The 18,086-nt window shown below is 46.5% G+C and overlaps 1 protein-coding gene across 6 annotated transcripts in view; it reads left to right on the top strand.

Moving 5' to 3' along the window:
• The first annotated feature begins 7,415 nt into the window (after positions 1-7,415).
• The window catches only part of Igf1 (insulin like growth factor 1), a 75,703-nt gene continuing 65,032 nt past the window's right edge, over positions 7,416-18,086 (top strand). The window contains exons 1-3 of one of the 6 annotated variants that reach the window (XM_041672397.1): positions 7,416-7,583; positions 7,899-7,980; positions 13,011-13,167. In XM_041672397.1, coding sequence (XP_041528331.1) covers positions 7,501-7,583; positions 7,899-7,980; positions 13,011-13,167 — 322 coding nt within the window. In that variant the 5' untranslated portion in view covers positions 7,416-7,500. The other 5 variants (XM_041672405.1, XM_041672423.1, XM_041672441.1 and 2 more) reach the window with 5 other exon arrangements.

The raw sequence follows: 18,086 nt of genomic DNA, 5'->3' as shown, positions 1-18,086 counted from the left end.
TCACCTGGGTTAAACATAACCTGAGTCTGTGTTAAGGTAACTCTTGCTCATCAGCCTCATGGGCTCTGGAGTTTGTAGGGACACATCTCTGTGGAGGCCTCTGAGGGCATTGCCAGGAAAGGTTGTCTGAGGGGACAAGACCCTTCACAGCAATGGGGACCCCTTCTAGTGGCAGCCCAGGTCCTGGAGAAACAAACCCTTGTTGCCTTGCCTGCTTGTCTTTGCTTCCCGTTTGCGAATACACCTATTCCGTAGATGCCCCCATTGCCATCATTAACATCAAAATCTAACTTCTCCAGTCTTCCAATGGGGACAGAAGACCAGCAGCTCTCTGGAAACCCTGCAGCTTTCAGGACCAGACTGAAGGTTGCATCTAGCCCAGTAGGCTCTAAGCTTCTCAAGTGCTGTTGTTGAACTACTGCGCCTGTAGCATGTAGGCCAATCCAGCGCAGCCCCTCTTAGTCTGTATTCATCTCACCGGTTCTGTTCCTCCAGAAAACCCTGGCTAACATGGTCCATTACTGCAGTGTGTTGAGAAGTTCTATGTTCTGCCCAGGGTTCATCACAGGTTTAATTAATGATCAGATCTTCATGCACAAGGCAAACATGAGGGATTGAGACTGTCCTCCAGTTGTTCCAGGAAGCTATCAATTGGGGGGAGAGACCAAAGGGACCCCACAACTAACACACTGTGTCCATGGCAACAGCCTCATTGCCATGTCACCCCAACCCTTGGAACTCCCCATTCCCACTTCTCACACTGTTGCCCATATATGCAACAGCCTTTGCTGAGTTCCAGCCTGGAAGTCAGTGTGTGCTTCAATACCTAATGCAATACCAGCTTGTGGTAACTCCTCCAGACCCTTCCAAAGACCAGATCAAAACATGGCAGAGGCTAACCAAAGTCTAAATTATCTGAAATGCAATGAACTCATTCATAAGGTGGCCTTTTTCTAAACATCCATGGTCTTTGTTCTCGGTATTTGTCTTGTGGCTGCCATTTGTTTTCCCAGCACAATAACATGTCATGTGATGCAAACCTCCAATACTAGATTTCCACGTCTCATCCATACACTAACATAACTATTGAACGTCCTTAGTACTATTTATCTAGTTTAAATGTATTTTTTCTTAAAAAGTCATAGCTTGAGACTTGGATACCTATGTTTTAATGCTCGACTTTATTATTTAAAGATCAAGCTCAGAAAGACATAAACTACCTGTTTTTTTCTCATAGGCAGACTCTGGATTTAATGGTGTGTGTGTGTGTGTGTGTGAGAGAGAGAGAGAGAGAGAGAGAAGAAACTGGAAAGGGCATGCATGAGAGGAAGGAAAGATCTGAAAGAAGAACTGGGAAGCAAGCCGATGGTGGCGCACGCCTTTAATCCCAGCACTTGGGAGGCAGAGGCAGGCAGATCTCTGTGAGTTTGAGACCAGCCTGGTTTACAAGAGCTAGTTCCAGGACAGGCTCCAAAGCCACAGAGAAACCCTGTCTCGAAAAAAACAGGAAAAAAAAAAAGAAGAAGAAGAAGAACTGGGAAGCAAAAGGAAGGATTATTTAGAGCCAAAAGAGGAGCAGGGGCACAAGAGGAGGACAAAGGGAGCCAAATAAAAACAAAATATAATGACTTCTATATATGACAAAACCAAGGTGAAACCCATTGCTTTCTATGCCAGCTTTAAAAATAAAATAATTCATTCCTAGAAAAGAATAGTATGTTTATTCTAAGTCCAGCATCCCTGACCTCAAATAGGAGTTCCTAAAAACATACGCCTAAAGCAAACTTTTTAAATTTAATCATTTTAAATGCTAACACTGATGGCATGAAATATCATGACTAGTAACGTGGAATCGATATTTTTGAATTCTGACTAGAAGCTGCCACCTAGGAGGACCTTGGGCTTGAGGTCTACTTTTTCTTTGTTACATATGGACAAGCAAGATAGGGGTGGTGCTCAAATGGGCTGGGGTCAGATCGAAACTTTCTTCTTCGTAGATTCAGGAGAGAAAGAGGGTTAAAAATGGAAACACTTCTGTACCTAGTGAGTCTTTGACGCTAGGTGCTCTAACCCACATTTCGAAACCGAGGTGTCAGAAAGCGCGAAGAGGACACAGGAAGACTGAATCCCAGCTGTGCTTGGGAGCACCTAAATTTAGGTTTCATTCAATGCATCATTCTTCTACCCAGCGCTCCTTACACCCGTGCCATTTTTCTTACTTATGACATGAGAAGGCTTGGCGTTTTACTTAGTGGGTTTGTGACTTTGGAGAATATGTTACTTTAATCGCCATTTATTTTCCGTACTCTAAGTCTTTTAGCACCATGTTCTGAGCTTAGACCAGGAGACTGGGCATGAAGAAGACATCTGTGAAGTTTACGCTATTTCTTTGCCCCTCAACACTTCACCCCCCCCCCATTTAAATGACAGGGTGGTGAAAACATGCACCTTTATTTAAAAGGTTTAGTTAAGTAGATACATGCAGCTTATATATGAATCCAGGACTTTTCACACACACACTCCTTCCACGTGTCCAGTGAAGATTAAAGTGGTAGTTTCCAAAATGACCACTAGAGGGCACACAAATTTTCTTTTTTCTTTCTTTTTCTTTTTTTCTTTCTCTGTATCTCTGTCTTTGTCTCTCTTCCCTTCTTCCTTTCTTTCCTTTTCTTTTTTTTTAATTCCCAAAGAAAGAGCCTGTATGGGTTCTAGCCCTGAGGTTCGGAATTGGAGTGTTCTTGCCCACTTTCTATTCGACCTGGGACAAGTACAGTGAGCCCTCAAGTTCTCTCTCTCCACCAAACCACACCCCCTGTGGTGATGCTTCCTCCACTATAAGGAAGACTTATTGGCTCATAAACCCACATCGATTTGGTTTCTCTTTCCAGTGTTTGTCTGTTAGTCATTTTAGCAGAAATCGAATCCAAGTTCGATGATGAGAAGAAACACTGATTTCTTCAGTGAATGGATTTGTCTTCCCATTTCCCCCTCGCTGTGAGGAAAATGTCCCTTTGAGCAGTTACAGCAGCTCCCCCAGCTACAGACTGTCTTTGTGGGGTCAACAGGAGCCTCCTGAGCAGAAGGCTTGGAAAACCTAGTGGGTCCCTTCTCTTTGGCACATTGAGTTTTGGAGACCTCTAAGTCCTGTATTCTGTATACAAGCTCTTCACCTCAGGCAAAGGCTCACACTCCAGAGCAACTGCCCCTATAAAGAAAGACCCAAGAGAGACACCAAGATCTTTACCAAGGCTTCTGCCTGGTGGCCTTTGGGACAACAGAGCCCCCTCCTCCAAATCTCTACCCGGAGCTTCTCTCCTCCTTCCCACTCTGCCTTGCTCTCCTCTCTTGGCCCTAAGTGGTTCTTCTCCTCACGTCACGTGTATCCCATTATCCTCTTTGTCTTCTCTTCCCACTTATTCCAGATATTTCTCTCCTTCAACATTCCTTTCTGCTTTCATACACACACACACACACATACACACACATACACACACACACATACACACATAGATTGACATTAATGTCAGTAACAGCAGTAAAGACAAAAATTTACATGCCCAACAGTGCAAACATGCAACGTGACCTTTGATGGTGACCCCTCCCCAAGGAACACAGAGAAAACTGGCACTCTGACTCAAGCAAAAAGGCCAGGGCACCAGGTATTACCCCATTTTCGGCGGCTATCAAGCAATCCTCACTTTCTGAGAATGAACAAGTTCATTTTATTTATCTTTTAAAGAAAGGTGTCAGAAGCCTTCTGGAGCTGTGGCTTTATGCAAATGGACCACCAGGCAAGGGGAAGGCTGGAGCGAGGGCTATTTATAGCCTCCCACAGGCATTACACATGCAAAAGGTGAGACTGTGAGCCTGTCGCTCAGCTCCGGAGTGGATGTTCTCATGGTGAGCGCATCTTTGCAGCTAGCTATTTTTGTGGCACACGGTTCCCATAGCTGTTAGATCCTTTTTCCAGACAGACAACTATATAAGCATCCGGTAACTTCAGAATGGCCACAGACAGTCCTCTGCAGGGGGTTTCCTGACCCCATCTCTTCCTAGGTACTAAACTTACTACCACCTTCAGCTTCCGCAGTGGATTCGTACCTTGTGGCCTCCCCTACACAGGTCCCTCACCCTATCACTACACAGGTACCTCACCCCATCACTACACAGGTACCTCACCCCATCACTACACAGGTACCTCACCCCATCACTACACAGGTACCTCACCCCATCGCTACACAGGTACCTCACCCCACCACTACACAGGTACCTCACCCCACCACTACACAGGTACCTCACCCCATCACTAAAGACCCTCTATCTTCGCATTGACACTTGGACTTTACAAAGAAAATGGAGAGGCCCCTGGAATCGTGGTTCCCTGCTCTGTTGCTAGCTCACCCTCCCTGCTAACACAGATGATTCTTCGGTTTGAAATGGATGTGAATCCCTTCAGAAAATTGCTGCGCCCCTCCCCCCGCCATAGGAAACTGATAGTTCACATCGGAATGTTTCCACAGCACAGCGGATGAGAATTACAACACACGGAAATTCAGTTGTCTTTGATAGGGACATAAACTGGAACATAAATTGAAACTCAATTATTTTTTAAGGGTAATTGGGGTTATAAAGTCAAGTGAATCCCTGTGTTGTCGACACTGCCCTAGTGCAGGTCTGTGTTCTGTCCTCAGAGCGGCCTTTCAGACGAAGCGGCCGAGGATAACTGATCTGTGCTAGGCACAGCATGACATCACAGCACTGCACAGCACAGCAATGCACAGCACACAGTGCACAGCACAGCTCTGCACAGCACAGCTCTGCACAGCACACAGTGCACAGCACACAGTGCACAGCACAGCACTGCACAGCACAGCACACAGTGCACAGCACAGTGCACAGCAGAGCACAGAACAGCACACAGTGCACAGCACAGCACTGCACAGCAATGCATGTCACAGCGGTGCACAGCACAGCACTGCACAGCACAGCACTGCACAGCACACAGTGCACAGCACAGCAATGCATGTCACAGCGGTGCACAGCACTGCACAGCACAGCACTGCACAGCACACAGTGCACAGCACAGCAATGCATGTCACAGCGGTGCACAGCACAGCTCTGCACAGCACAGCAATGCATGTCACAGCGGTGCACAGCACTGCACAGCACACAGTGCACAGCACTGCACAGCACACAGTGCACAGCACAGTGCACAGCAGAGCACAGCACTGCACACAGTGCACAGCACAGCACTATATGGCACAGCACACAGTGCATGGAACAGCACAGCACTGCACAGCACACAGTGCACGGCACAGCACAGCACTGCATGGCAACAGCACAGCCACAGTGCATGGCATAGCACAGCACACAGAGCATGGCACAGCACAGGACACAGTGCATGGCACAGCACAGCACATTACTGCACAGCACAGAACAGCGTAGCACTACACAACACAGAACAACATGGCACGGCACATCACATCACAGTGATCGGAAAGCATAGGAGCCCGAGTCACAAACTTGGAGAATAATAAGCTTCCAGAACGTATTGAGACAACTGCACTGGGAAGAGGTGATTGGCAGTGCTTGTTTACCTGTGAAGCGACCCAACAGTAGACCAAGGAAGGGGCTGCTACCTGGGCTCCAGCCTGGATTTGATTTTTCCTGCTATAGAAACTAAGAAGCTCTCAACAGGTCTTTAGTTCCAGGTTATGTACATCATCAAAGTCCTTAAGAGGGGGATGGATGTTTTTACAAAAAAGAAAATGATTTCTATAAGTTGTCATAAATCAAGTGCTCAACGAGAGCTAGCTAGAGGAAGCCTTGGGTTACTCTGTGCACAGGGTTGCCCCCACAGCTGCAGACATGCCAGGACCACCTGGTGATGCTGCAGGGTTGCCCCCACAGCTGCAGACATGCCAGGACTACCTGGTGATGCTGCAGAATCATGTGTTCTCTGGGTCAATCCCAGGCCCATGCCTCTCACAATACATTCTCTCCTCCCCCATCCTCCAAAAGAGGTTTTCCCTCCCACCTCCCTGAGAAATTGTTGCCCTCTCCCACTGTGCACTGCCCATATATCTTAAAGCCACACATGCTCCACACATGGCAGTGAAGTTTCTCTCTGTCTGCCTGTTTCGTGTCCCCTTTGACTTCTCTGGAGGTATGTGTAGTTGTGCACACAGTAGGTACCCTCATCAAATGATACTACCATCACCCACCACTGCACCAGTCCAACTCCAGGTTTCCAGCGCCTGTGTCTGAAAGGTAAACATTGCCATAAAGTATTGACCACACCGAGGGTTGGAACAAGCCCAAACCCCTTGCAAAACCAAGCTGGTTTCATTTAAGGACATCTACCTCTCCAAGCAGATTTTCAGCCATGGGCAGCAGAATGAGGCAGTGTATAGCTGAGCTCTGTCTGTCTCCACTGATGTGTCAATATCTTCAAATCCCCCCAGAGTCATGAGAGAGCGAGGGGAGTCGGGCTCGGCTCATTTCCATCCCCCCTGGAAACCACACCTAGACAGACATCCAAGGAAAGCACACTGTCTAGTCGGGGCTTTGGTAGCTTTCTTTCGTAATTTGCTTCCTTATCTATTGCCTCTCGAAAGCACTGAGAAATAGGTACAAACCGTATCGACAAAAGATCAGAACATGATTCTCTATGGCAAAGGCAAGTGAGTATACATTATAAATAGTGAAGCAGCCAGCTTGAACCATGCTGCCAGCCACTTTACCCAGTGGAGGGATTTGAATGACATCATAACTCTGGAGAGGGTATTGCTAGCCAGCTGGTATTATTTGGAATACACACACATAAAAAAAAAAAGAATGGAGAAAGAAAACACAGCCACCACACACACACACACACACACACACACACACATGCCGAAAAAACATGGACAACAGTGTGTGTGTTGTGTGGTGTGTGTGTGTGTGTGCGTGTGTGTGTTGTGTGGTGTGTGTGTGTGTGCGTGTGTGTGTGTGTTGTGTGTGTGTGTGTGTGTGCCTCACATACTGTTTCCTTGGGGCTGAGGAGGTGACATGCAGCTGGCTTTGTTGAAAAATAAGATCTTTTTATTTGTCAGTTGGTTTCAGAGCTCAGCATAGTCTTTTTCTCTGCACAAAGCGTGATCCAGTGTCCTAATGAGAGCCAGCCCGCTGCTGCCTGCCTGTCTATAGGTTTTAGGAAATGAGATCATTCCCCTCGCTTGGCAAGTAGGGCGAGGGGTCACCGGAGCCCTGGCTTTCCTACCAGCTCAGCCTGGTCACTTCAGGGTTAACATCATCGGACTTTCTGGAGACGATCTTTTCTTCCTTTTTTTTTTCTTCTTTCTCAAATTCAGTATTTACCCTAAAATATAAAATTGCTCCGCTACCCCATTTGGATCCTCTGATCCCGATAAGGTGTATTGGCAGGCACGTGTACCTTCGTGCCCTGTGGAAAGTTAATCCGAGAACAGACCCTATTCTCTACGGCAGCATCAGTATTTAATGTCTGCTAGCCCTGTCAGTAACACACATTCTTTTAAGGGGAGAGAAAAAACGCTTCTGTGCTCCAGTTTTGAAAAGCAAAGGTATGATGTTATTCTGTCACCGTGCCCAAAAAAGTCCTTACTCGATAACTTTGCCAGAAGAGGGAGAGAGAGAAGGCGAACGCTCCCCCAGCTGTTTCCTGTCTACAGCGTCTGTGTTTTGTAGATAAATGTGAGGATTTTCTCTAAATCCCTCTTCTGTTTGCTAAATCTCACTGTCACTGCTAAATTCGGAGCAGATAGAGCCTGCGCAATGGAATAAAGTCCTCAAAATTGAAATGTGACATTGCTCTAACATCTCTCGTCTCTCTGGATTTCTTTTTGCCTCATTATTCCTGCTCACCAATTCATTTCCAGACTTTGCACTTCAGAAGCGATGGGAAAAGTCACCGGTCTTCCTGCTCAATTATTTAAGTGCTGCTTCTGTGATTTCTTGAAGGTAAATATCTCTTATTCTTCGGAGTCATTGGGGGATTGTCTTTAAACTGTGCGCTGTTTCCTTTTGCCTAGAAGTGTTATTCGCTTTAGAATTTGCATTGTTTCAGAAACTGGGAGTTATTTACAAATTGCTGAATGTGCAGTTCTGCGCGAGCTGTGGAAGGAGCTCCGGGAGATGAATGCAATTGCAGGGATATCTGTACGGGTAGAAACTATTGCAAGGTACTTACGCTAAACCCTCCACTTCTACGGGGCTTCCGCGCTGCCGTTTTTAAGAGGTTCCTTTAAATCTTGCCTATGGCTCGGGGCTAGAAAGCCTAGATGTGAACTTGGGTTGTGCTTTTCTTTCACAGGTGCAGGCGTTCGCTTTTTAAGACCATGTCCGTGTGTGTGTCTGTCTCTATGTATGTGTGTGGAATTTGTCAGGACTTTATTTATGAGGCTTGTCACAGATTAAAAAGTTACATTTTAGACGATAGGAACGCTGTTTAAAAATGCCTCTTGGAGCCAAGAATCAGGAATTCTTTGCACTTATGCCCAGAAAGTCAAAGTTAAAGTGAAGTTTAATTTGCTTTCCTGAAAAAAAGGGAGCTCTTAGACAACTTGCTGCCTCTGCATATTCGGAAAATTTAAACAGATCCACGCTGTGCCGGGAGAGCGGGAGCCTTCTGGAGGCTGCTTGTCCAACTTTTCTCTTTGGAAGGGGACTTTGGTGGACTGAGTTTGGGCTTGGATTTCGGGCTGCAAGCCTCTGCTCTTACACGGGGTGCAGTAAAGTGTCTTTAGGTGAATCTGGCTGCGGCCGCCGCTGTCAACACACTGACTTCTCCTTTCTGATCACTGGCTCTGGTTCAAGTTTCCATTCTCAGCAAAATTATATCCTTCCAGACTTGTTTTTTTTTTTTTTCAGTTTGCAAGCACTTTTAAGCCACTGTCACTGGCTCCTTGGAGGCAGTTGCCGGAGGGCTTAATTCATAAAAGATCCCAGCCACAGAGCGCAGCGTTCCTTCGCTGCGGACTTTTTCTTAGGCAAGTAAGTGGCTTGGGAGTTAGGGAGACAACCTTTTCGAGTGCCTAGCTCTGCCATCCTTGAGATGCCTGCGGGCTCCAACCACCTTGCAGTTATGAAGTCAGCGTTCATATAGGCTGTGTGGTCTGGCAGCTGGGCTCGCGTCTCCCTATTTAAAGGGCTTATCAAAGAGGCTGTGGCATGTTACCTCGGCATTCCCTGCAAGTTTGGAAAATCATCTCCAAATGAACTTTCTTTCCATGCTGGGTCTGCAAGGCATTTCCGAAGTGGAGCTAGCCACACAGCTTCAACTTTTTCCTGTCCTCGCAGCAGGAGTTGGTTGAGGGGAGCTGCTGCGTGGTGGTCTTTGAAATGTAATTCAATGAGCTGAGGTCAACCGCTCTTGAGCAGTGCACACTGGGCACAGGCTGGCTTTGTACTCTGGGGCTCAAGGTATTTCCCAGGGCTTGAGTCAGGGGAAGGTGGGGAAGGAGCTGGAACATAGCTCACTATTCTGGGTAGCTAAGATACATGGCCATACAATGTAAATCAGAGGCTTCACTGTGGGGGGGTGGGGGATATCAGGAGTGAGGGGGGGATTGATTCAACTCCCAGCTGTGCAATTTGCTCGTTGTTTGAATGGACAAAAGGCAGTTTACCCAGGCTGGTAGCATACCTGCCTGGGTGTCCAAATCTAACTAGATGCTTTCACAAACCCCACCCACAAAACAGCACATGTTTTTAAGTCCTGGGTTTTCTATTCACATCGGCCTCATAATACCCCACCCGGACCTGCTGTGAAAACGACCTGGGACATACCCAAATGACGGAACCTCCAGTGAGTACCTTCTCGTGGCTCCGACCCTCCCGCTTCTGCCAGACATTCTCAGGGCCGGCCAGACAACTGGAATCAATTGCTCTCCCACTCGGTTAACACACAAGAGGTCTCTGGAAACGTGGATTTGTGGATGATCTTTGAGGAAAGCGTTCTGAGTTCGGGATTGGGTTTTTTTCACCCTCTCTTTCCCAGGCTCTTCCTTGACCTCTTCCTAGCGCATCTATGCCTTCTCTCTAGTCGTTTTCCCTGCGGTTGATGAAATAGGGGGCCGAGGAAATGGAGAACATATGGGGAGACTTGTTTTGGACTTTTCTTAGTTCCTAAGCACGTTCGTTATTGTTTTCTGTTTGGGGAACACGGTGTGATAAACTCCGACTCCCTGTGGGTATGCTGGACTGGTCTCTGAGCTAAAGGAAAATGTACCAGAGGTCCTAGAATTGTAAGTACTGATACTTATCAGTGTTTTTTCAGTATAATCCCAGATCCCATGCAGAAAGGAAAAGGAAAATTGGTAAAAAGCAATTTTCAGTTTTTAGATTCTAGAGATGTATATGCCTCGCTGTACTTAAGTGTACTCTCCCTTGAACTATTAAAATGTAGTCTATGACAGCTTGTGGCAGTCTAAATTCACCAAGGCTGTGAGACTGAGTAATAGCTCCTGTGGAGTTGGTCCAAGCTAACCATTGCAGGTGTCTGGCCTTCACCACGATCCAAAATAACTCCGCGGGGCTAGGGGGCGGTGTTTCAGAACCGGGTTTGCTGAAGAGTTATTCATTCTAGAGTGGACCCGCTGCCAGAGTCTTAGGGGCATGTTCCCTAAGACCAATTATGGGGATGACAGGGCTGCCCCTTTCACAAACCCAGGAAGCCCTGTTGGGTTGGATCTGTTCAGGTTTCCATGAGGAATACTAAATGGGAACTCCCTGTCATTCCTTTCATGACCAAGGGAAATGAGTAGTTGTTAGCTCATTTCTAGGAAACCTGTGTCTTTGGTTGTATAGAGTTGGAGGGCTTCCATGCCGACGTCCTAAGGAGGGCTTAACTGAGGTCATCCCTCCTCCGTAATTGCATGTCCTCTCTCATGAGGATCTGTCACTAGAGTCCCCCTGTCGTTCTTAACTGCTTTCCAAGCACTTACTGAATATTTACCTTGTGCTATTGAGAATCAGGGACTTGGCTCCCTGCCCCCTCCAAATGCTAGGCTGAAGAAGACCTAGCCACAGAATTGGAAATTTGTCTAAAATAATTGAGCAACATTTGCCAGGGATGCAGAACCATCAAGTTGAAAGTTCACATAGGACAGAGAAAGTGACCATAAACGAAATACCTGGGTCTCAAACTCCACACCTGATGGGATTGCTTGAACTTTCCCCAACTGTGAGGTTCAAAAAAAAAAAAAAAAAGCATCTTTTAAAAAAATCTAGCTTCCGGGGCAGCTCCGTGACCCCTTTCACCGAGCAGGTCACCTGATCCCATGTCGGTGACTCCTTCTATGCTGCCCAAGTGTGTGTGTCGGAAGGAGGCAGAGCTGCTCACCTTGGGAGCCTCCCTGGAAGAACGCTCATGCTGGCTCCACAAGTGGCAATGGGGAAAGAAGTATTTGTCTGTCTTCCTATTCGTCTGCTCCTTAGAAGGAAGAGAGACCTGAGTCACAGGAGCCCTGACTTTGGCGCGCGACCACTGACTAACTTGTGCCAACTGGAGGTCCCTTGATAGATTTTGTTATAAAATTGATAGAACGACACATGAATGCCTCCCAGAGATTAAGTCAGAATTCCCGCTGCTCAACTAAAGGCTCTGGCAGGTTTTTAAGCCCAGTGCCCTGCACTGTCTGTGTGGACCCCTCTGGTAGTGAACTGAAGAGAAGGACTTTAGAATGTAAAGCATTACTTTTATTTCCTGTTAAAGCTAAGAAAAATGATTGCTAAACTCCCTGACCTTCTCCCCTTTCCTGCTTGTTTCTCCCCCCCCCCCAGGCGGGCACAGAGACTAGAAACCCTCTTCCCAAAGCAGCCATAAAACACAGACATTTGCTTCTAACCCCCCCAGACTTTCTGTCGAGGAGCTGGCCAAAGCAGAATCAGCTGTCTGCCTTGTCTGATGGCAGATGGTTGGCCCCTTGTTCCAGAGCGGCCCTGAAGCCTATACTCAGGACTTAGGAACGTTTCCCAAGGGGGCAAAGGATGATCAGGAGAGGCAAGGCATGCTGGGGTTCCACCCAAGACTGCTGCCATTAGACCCTAACTCTACCCAGAGTCCATTCTCCATTGAACTAAAACAATCAGAGGGTTTTTCCTCATTTTGGAGTCTTTCTCCTAACGGCACTTTCCTCATCTAAACCTTTAGTTAATAAATAAGGACATCGTGACTTTCTCTTGTCACCCTGCATTTTGGTATAGAGCTACAGACTATATGACCTTCGTGGTGTTTAAGGAAAGGCATCAGACTTTTCTGTCTCTGTGCTGTGAGAGAGATGATGTCATTCCTAAATCCTCATGTCTCCCCCTGTTTCTGGATTGGTTGTTTGGTTTCCACTTATGGCTGTGTTGTCCGCTAACATTCTCAGGTAAGTCACCTCTTCCCCCACCCTCACGCTTCCCCCGCCCCAGCTCCTCTCTGTCTCTGAAATGATGTTTTTCACAATTCCTTTCCGACCAGTATAAAAAAAAAATCTTCTTAATCTATGGACAGAAAACAATACCCTGGTTAATTTAGTAATTTTGATCAATAACAGATATGAGTCTATGTACCATCTGCAGGTAGTCATGCTTTAGAACACTTAAAACACTGTGACCGCAAAGCTGAGTGTATTTAACTATTGATAATCGAGGTGCTTTATTGGGCTTTCAGAATTGCACGGGAATCCCCTCACTAAAATAACTGCCATCTTTTGTCATGCAGCAAATGTTTGTAGTCTTTTACCCCATTTATTTGTAATAGGAACTCATAAAACCCACAGGAGACCTTCTGAAAAATCAAAGGGACTAAACATGGGGTGTCTGATGTCAAGGCTGGCTGGGGCCAGGACCTGCAGGGGTATTCATGCCTCTTCACGCACCATTGCTCCTCTAGGCCAGATAGTCTTGATGAGTGACAGCGAGGAGAGCCTGCGAGTAAAGGTGTTCAAGTCCCACCCATTCCAGACCCACCAGGATCCCTGACCCTCTGTGCTTTCTCTCTGCAGATAAAGATGCACGCCATGTCGTCCTCCCATCTCTTCTACCTGGCCCTCTGCTTGCTCACCTTCACCAGCTCTGCCACAGCTGGACCTGAGACCCTCTGCGGGGCCGAGCTGGTGGACGCTCTTCAGTTCGTGTGTGGACCAAGGGGCTTTTACTTCAGTGAGTAGCCCCTCCCACGCCCACTCCCATCACCCTTCTTCTCTGGGCTACTGCAGTTCTCAAGTGTATGATTATGTGGGTTCTCAACCGCAGAGACTGGGGGAATAACCTGATGACAGACTGGCTGGCGGCCATCCTCAGCCCCTGAGGTCCCTCCCCTTCCTCAGCCCCTGAGGTCCCTCCCCTTCCTCAGCCCCTGAGGCCCCTCCCCTCAAAGGACAGGTAGCATTTCAGCAGGACGTCGGCAGGTTTGGGGGATTTAGGGTGGAATTTTCTTCTGTAAGAGTTTGTCTTTAACTACTTCCCCTTCTTCGTGAGCCCTTCTCCAACTTTTATGGTGTACCCCACTCGCCTATCCCTTCTAAAGAAGACTAGGACAGAGCAACCCTGGAGCAGTGGAGATTTCATTCTTAGACCTTTGGGGGACATACAGGAATACTTTGAGTGTTCCGTGATTCAGAGGGAAATGAGAAGGCTCCCCTACTTCAAATTCATGCCAACTTGAGAAACTAAATTGTGAACAAACTAGATGTCACCATGCGATACAAAGTCACCATGAGTGGACAAAAGGCGATCTCCGCCAAGACATGGTTGCAAATATGGAGGCTTCTTTAACTGCACACTGGGGTAGCATACTGATATACAAACTAACCTTGAGATTTTAATCACTGCCTCCCTTTAATATAGTTCTTCTCTGGGTGTCATATCCACCTGGAGAGGACTCTTTGAAAAACTCAATGGTGTATATCATAAGTCTCAGACAATAAGCAACCCAACAGTCAGTGAGAAAGAGGCCCCAGAGTCAATGTCTGTAACTAACACACACCAAGTTACCATGGCCACCAAGGCCGATGATCACTTGAAAACAATTCACTTCACAGTATATTATAAGGCAGCGGAACACAGAAAGACAGATGTGAACTGTATACATGTCTTTGGAAGCTTAAACAGTTCCCAGAAACTGGGCATGGCTCCTTCTCCAGGGTTCCCGTCACACACGTACAGACGGATTACCTCGGTGACCCACCAAGCTTCACAGGGCTCCTGTGAAGATTCACATTCCAAAAGTCTCTCATGTTCCCTCCAAAAGTCAGTTCTCTCTTGAGCAGGTGTAATGGTGGTGGCTTGTGTGATGTGATGTGATGTGGGGTCTGTGTGTGTGTGTGTGTGTGTGTGTGTGTGAGAGAGAGAGAGAGAGAGAGAGAGAGAGAGAGAGAGAGAGAGAGAGAGAGAATGAGCAAAAGTTTATGCCTACAGTCTGGAGGTGGGCAAGGGAAGTATTAAGGAGACTGGCAATGTGTATTGACCGTGGTTTTGGCAAAATAAACTGAAAAAAAAGACAGGGGGCAGAATATCATCAAAGAGTCTAACATGCTTTTAGCTGTTTGCATGGGGAAATGGTCACTTTTGCTTCCGGGCAGTCCTTTATTTGAATAAATCCACTTAAAATTCCAGAGAGAAAAAGCTTTCATCTAGTTCTTGGTTGCAGGGTAAGTGAATAAGTTCCTCGGGTAGGGGAACTGTTTTGCCTTTAAAATCATTCTGTAGGCTGTGAACGTGAGCCGTTGGCGTTACGGAACTATGAGCTATAGTTTGTTGCGATTGAGCCACGTTTTCACTTTGAAAAGTGTGAACGGATCTCACCTCTGATTCCCAAGGACTTTGGCTTGTCTGGGCAACTCACTTGTGCAAGTTCCTTTCTCCCAGCAATTTCCACACCTGTAAGTGCCCTCTGCCTAGTGCCAGGCTGCACTGTAAAAATCATCATGATGTCCTCCAGGGTTTCCAAGTGTGGTCCACGACTACTGGGCTTTCTACGCCTGTGATGGGTGCAGTAGGTGTGTTCAAGTTAGACTTTAATAATTTAAAATGAAAAGAATCCATAGAGCCACTTGATATTTCAAGGAGGAGTCTGATCATGTGTATCTACCATGGTTTGGGCAAAATAAAATACAAAAAGACAACTGACAACATCGTCAAACAATTCTGGGTAGAGAAACGGCTTTGTGAAGCATGCTATTGTCAATTCTGTCATTGAAAGTATTTATTTTCTTTTCTAAGCTACATTCTGTCTTATAGGCTTCCAGGATTTAAGCTAAATCCCCTGCCTGCTTTGTTCTTTAAGCACAAAGGTATTCCTGATAGGTTTCTGTCCAACACCACAGTCCTCTCTACCTGAGAAAAGCTGGTCCTTTCCAGCTGTTTTAGGTTATGTCGGAACACTGGGGGGGGGGGGGGCTGTGCTGTGCACAAGGCACAACTTGATGATGAGTGAGAGACCGACCTTGCCTTCAAAGCAAGAAGTCTAGACTAGAAGATGCCATAGGCTGTAGGAGAAAAGAGCCTTGGGAGAAGAGTTTACATTCTTAATGCTTTTCCTGAATATTCCATCTCACTTACGACATGTCTCCATGAGGCTCTGCCCTCTAAATAATAAGTAAATAGCTGTAGCTATTCATTGTTGAAGACTGGTGTCAAGTTCAATGCCTGACTGATACAATAGTTGCTGGTATTTATCAATTTGATAATGGCAAGGTGGAATCCAGGTAAACTCAATACAACTGCTTCTGTGGGACTCTCGTAGTAAGAACCACCAAGAATTATGACAGCCAAGCATTTTAGGACATGCTGCTCCCCTCATGCCTTCCCAGTTATTTGATGAAACTGTTTTGCTTTTTCCCCACTGGATGCAATGTGTGTATACCAACAAGAACTTAGAAGCTGTACTTTGGCCATCCCTAAGCTACACTGATGGCCCGTTTTGTTCCTGAGCCAATTATTCTTACAGGCATTAACTGTTGTCAACAAATTTTACTGAGTTTCCTTTTCATCCCCTGAGATTTACTGCATGTGGCAAAGTCAGCCCCAAGCATTTCCAGCCCTCGAAGCACCTTTTAAAGGGAAGCAGTCTTCATGTTTCTGTCCCTCCACTTGACACTTACTGGGTTTTCATCCTAGTTCCAAAGTTTTATTGTGCCCATACCATTTTATTTAAGCTGTTTCAACTCAACTTTAGAAGTATGTATTTCTATTAATAATGGAAGATAGTGTGTGATGTTGGGTTGATATCAAAACATCTGAAAGAAATTTGCCTCCATCTTTATATATTGGCTAATACAAAATGTTTAACAAGGAGGGGTTTTGAACCCTATTACAATTGTCCTAAGTAAGTTTGTTTTTGGAGGGGGGTCTTTTCTGGTAATTCTTGCTTTGCGTAGATGGATGCAGTTTTGCGAATGAGTGCGCATTGCCCTTTGAACCCAAGTTCTGTGAGAGGGCGGCAGACACGGCCCCCTGGATGGTGGGGTGTGAATATCTCCGCTGCATAAGTAGAACACCTGATCGAAACCCGATGCAGCTGCCCAAGATGCTTTACAAAATGAAAGGCCCAATGAAGAGCGCTCATTCCAGATGCTTCCCCAGGTGCCAGAGAAAGAGCGTGTCAATCAGGCTGATGCTCTCGTGGTCCTGTGAGGAGAGTAGGGTCATCGTGGAGGCGAAAGTTCACTAGGAAAGAGCTCTGCGTTGCCCCAGCCAAGTGCTGGAACCCACACACAGGCGGCCCCTCTCTAACTTTGTTTTGTCTGAAGCACACCGAAGGGTAAAATGAAATGGGAGATGTTAGGTTTGTCAGAGGCATAATTTTTGACAGCTATGGCGATTAAACCATTTTAACAATGCTGTTCGGGAACTCCTGGAATTTTTCCCCTTTGAGGTATTTAAAAAAAAAAAAAAGTTGACCGGCAACCAACCATCTTGAATGGTTTCAATTAAGAGCAACCAGAAGAAAGAGAGATTCTGGGGTCCTTTTTAGTTTAAGAGTCTATAAACAGTCCCTTAAATAAACTGTATATTCTTTACCTCGGGCGGTCTGGGCAAAGGAGACGTAAATCAGTTAGAGAAGAAAGTTGGAAACCCTCCTGGCTGCCCAGATTTACGGCTTTTGTAAAACATCCCTACGATGTGCATGCTTATTAAGAACAGATCTGAGCCAGCGGACGGCATCCTGCATGTGTCGGAGCATACTGCTCTTAAGGAGTTTAAGTGAAACTCTGCAATTAGCTTTCATTGTTATTGACTGCACAAGCCTTCCTAGGTTTAGGTTATTCTTATGAACTCGGGCCTCTTTCCTTTGATAAACAGAGCTCAGAAAACTACCCCCAGACCTGTCAATCATTATTCGTGTGACTTTGGCAGGCACTTAAACGTCCTGGATTGAAATGTCCTTGTCAATAAAACAAGGGGCTTTTGTTGAAGTAAATGAAGTTTAATCTCCACAGTCGAGGACTAGCTTGTGAGCAGCAAGCCCCAGCGCTATCGAAGGAAGGAGAATCCTGGATGTAACTAGTGACCAAGGAACATTTAGCTTCTTTTGTCTTCTTGACATCATTTCGGTTGGTCCCCAAAGGTAGGCAATCCACTCACTGTAAGAACTAACAGTCAGCTGCTCTCCTGTGTTTTAATGTGGCCTTGAGTTCTCCAAGGACAGAACAGAAACTCAGACGTGGCCACAAACTCCCAGGTCCTGAGCCCGAGGTTATCATTTCTCTCTGATATCTAGGACGGTCTGGTGACTGTCGTCTTTACTCTTTTACATTGCCTCAGCTTTCAGAAGCAGGGAAGAGGACTCTCTGAGTCGACCCAAAGCCTTCCAGCAGCCTATCAGGTATGCCTGTCCAATGACAGACGAGGACAGTATTCAAAAAGAGATGCACGGCCGCCGCTAGCTCTGCTTTGGGCCCGCATCGATTTTGAGCTCCACCCATGTGCATTTTTTTGTGCGGTACCCATCTGGGGATGCCAGGCTTGCATTTGTGTGAGCGCTCGTCAAGTTGGGGGTGAGTATGGCTACAGCCTGTGGAAAAACTACTCTCTTTGAAATTGATACATCTGGACTTGACCTTATGACCTTGCCCTCA

The sequence above is a fragment of the Microtus oregoni genome, unplaced genomic scaffold (genome assembly GCF_018167655.1).
Source record: "Microtus oregoni isolate MIOR12 unplaced genomic scaffold, Mior012 000001F_ref0000356, whole genome shotgun sequence".
In the NCBI taxonomy this organism is placed as follows: Eukaryota; Metazoa; Chordata; class Mammalia; order Rodentia; family Cricetidae; genus Microtus; species Microtus oregoni.
Note: the sequence above shows the minus strand (reverse complement) of the source record. Positions and strands in the feature narration are given on the sequence as shown.